Genomic DNA, 2,923 nt, shown 5'->3' on the forward strand with positions numbered 1-2,923 from the left:
CAGATGATAGATTTGTTTATTTGATGGACAGATGATAGATTTGTTTATTTGATGGACAGATGATAGATTTGTTTATTTGATGGACAGATGATGGATGACGGCTGATCCCTGACTCTGTATCCTGCATCATGATTGGCTGACTGATCCTTTTTGATGTGAAAACAATTCTTTGAAGCCAAAACTGGAAAAAAGCAGGAACAAAATCTAAAGATGTTGAAAAATAGTAAAAACGTTAACAAAATAGTACACAGCACACACTGAAATAAAAGAAATACGTTTAAAAACTGTTAAAAATACATTTATGAACAGTAATTTATTTATTTCTCAACAAGTTTGCAGATTARTTTTCAGTTTGAGGAGTTGCTTGTGATAAAAATCAAATCAAATCTGGTTTGTGACGTATCTAAGTTGTCCCAGAGCTACACTCAGGAGGCCCATGGTTAAATGTGTATTCGTACTCACTTTGGGTAGTTTACAGTAAATGAGTATTTGTCCATGTATTGGGTAGATTAAACGTATACTTTTACTCACTTTGGGTAGTTCATGCAGTACAGCGTGTAGATGTCGAAGGCTTCACTCTGAAAAACAAAGGACTGGACTTTAAACGTTGTTCTGTTGGAATGGTTCTGAGTGAGACTTGTTTGTTTGGGTTCAKGTAGAGTGGCTGTGGTGAACGGTTTGAGCAGCCTTTATCCAATGACAGGGTTGGCAGTTTGATTCCACCACTATTTTGTCACATGTCCAAGTGTCCCTGGGCAAGACACTGAATCCCCTCTGCCTGTGCTGTGTGTCCCATCAGTGTACGAGTGTGAGGTGAAGCACTGACTGGTCTCTGTACACTCACTGGTCCACATCAACTTTACAGGGAAATACCAGTACTGTCATCATGTGGACTGTTGTTCTCACTGAAACAGTTGTGTGTGTGTGTGTGTGTGTGTGTGTGTGTGTGTGTGTGTGTGTGTGTGTGTGTGTGTTTTCCTGGTACACACAGCCTGCTGATGTCCCTTATGGGGACAAAAGCCTGGCCCTCATTGGGACAATACTGTTGGTGAGTCAGGAGTTCGCTTTAGGACTAACATGTGAATTGAGTTTGGAGTCMGGTACCTGTGAGGTTAGGGTCAGGGGTCAGGGTTAGGCTGTGTGTGGATGGGTAAACAGGAGATAGACTGTAGTGTAAAGAGCTTTGAGGGTCTTGGTTGGATAGAAAGGAGCTGTCCAGTTTCTGTTTAACTTCAAACTTCTTGTCAATCCCTTGTTTCAGGTGTGGAAACAAACCAAAGCATTAATTTGTTTAGTTTTTTCTACAGACAGTCAACCAATCAGAAGGTCTTAGAGTCTGAGTCTGACACACATGGGTCTGAATCAGAACCAACCTGATGAGTTTATGTGATGACTCATTCCTGTTTTTAGTTTTTGTCTTGAACCAGAAGGTCACTGATTCCCTGCATGACCTGCAGGAACTTTTAGGACCTGAGACTGAAGACTCAGGTCCTTGACCAAAGCAGTAGACACTAAAGAACTCCCAGGTTGCAGGATCTGAACCTGCAGCTGCTGTGGGTTCTATAAATGTATGTTTCTGATCTGGTTTACCTTCAGAAACAGAATCCAGCCTCTGGGTGTAAAAACATGACACCATTTAGTTTTTAAATAAATACCAGCTGATTCTGCAGGAGGATTCTAACAGAACCATAAACTTTTAGTCACACAGCTGTTACCTTTTCTCAACAGGAGAGGGAGTCAGAGAGCCAAAGAAATCCTAGCAGCTAAACCCTGGTGGGACTCAAACATTTGGTACCAGGGCTAGTCTAAAGCTTCATGGAGAGACATATAGTACCAAGACCAGTCCAATGCACCGTGGAGAGACATTTGGTACCAGGACCAGTTCAATGCAATGTGGAGAGACATATGGTACCAAAACTAGTCCAATGCACCATGGAGAGACATATGGTACCAAAACTAGTCCAACGCAATGTGGAGAGACGTATGGTACCAGGACCAGTCCATAGATAAATGTCTGTACCAACTGACACTAAAGAAACTCCTTTTATTCTTATCATTTCAACCCTTTCAAAGACTGGTCCTGAGTTCCAGTCCTCCAGCTTGGTTTGAGTCTGAAGGCTGGCTTCGGGTCTTTTTGTGTTTTTAGGATCAGGGTCCTTTTGGGGTTTTAGACCTGGGTTCATTAGGTTTTAAATGTCCTCCAGTTTGTCTTTTCACTCCTTGATTTTTGGTTCTGAACTCACCCTCTCCACAAAACACTCTGCGATGGACGCAGCATCAGGACTTCGCTCCAAATCCTCCAGGAGGTCACTGAGGACACAAAAAGAGACAGGTCACTGAGGATATTGACAGCTGGACAYGTTTATCTGACACTGTCCATAACCTGTTCAAACAAAACATAGAACCCTTCCTTAACCAGAACCCCAAACTGGGACCCAGTTCTAAGCTGGTTTGAACCAAAAAACAAAAGGAACTTCAGGCTTCAGTTTGTGTGGTCCTGTGTGGTCCTGGGAGGTCCTGGGAGGTCTTGTAAAGTTCTGTGAGGTCAGGACATCATGTCTCCCTGTCCAACAGTCATGTCTCAGTGTCCAAAAGAAATATCTCAGTGTCCAACAGTCATGTCTCCCTGTCCAACAGTCATGTCTCCCTGTCCAACCGTCATGTCTCCCTGTCCAACAGTCATGTCTCCCTGTCCAACAGTCATGTCTCCCTGTCCAACCGTCATGTCTCTCTGCTGAAACCAGCTCTAATGAACAGGGGGTGTGCTGGTGTTAGATGAGAGTCATGAGAACTAATGGTCATCAGAAAACAGACGGCGACACGTACATTAAAGAAGAGACAGAAAGACACCTGCAGAGGACAGGAGGACAACTGCAGAGGACAGGAGGACAACTGCAGAGGACAGGAGGACAACTGCAGAGGA

The 2,923-nt window shown here is 43.6% G+C and overlaps 1 protein-coding gene across 1 annotated transcript in view; it reads right to left on the minus strand.

Moving 5' to 3' along the window:
• The window catches only part of plekhg2 (pleckstrin homology domain containing, family G (with RhoGef domain) member 2), a gene marked incomplete at its 5' end in the record, with an annotated part of 36,239 nt that overhangs the window by 29,258 nt on the left and 4,058 nt on the right, over nucleotides 1-2,923 (minus strand). Inside the window, 2 exon segments of the mRNA XM_014029728.1 lie at nucleotides 532-578; nucleotides 2,244-2,310. Coding sequence (XP_013885182.1) covers nucleotides 532-578; nucleotides 2,244-2,310 — 114 coding nt within the window.

Source organism: Austrofundulus limnaeus, unplaced genomic scaffold (genome assembly GCF_001266775.1).
Source record: "Austrofundulus limnaeus strain Quisiro unplaced genomic scaffold, Austrofundulus_limnaeus-1.0 Scaffold946, whole genome shotgun sequence".
NCBI lineage: Eukaryota > Metazoa > Chordata > Actinopteri > Cyprinodontiformes > Rivulidae > Austrofundulus > Austrofundulus limnaeus.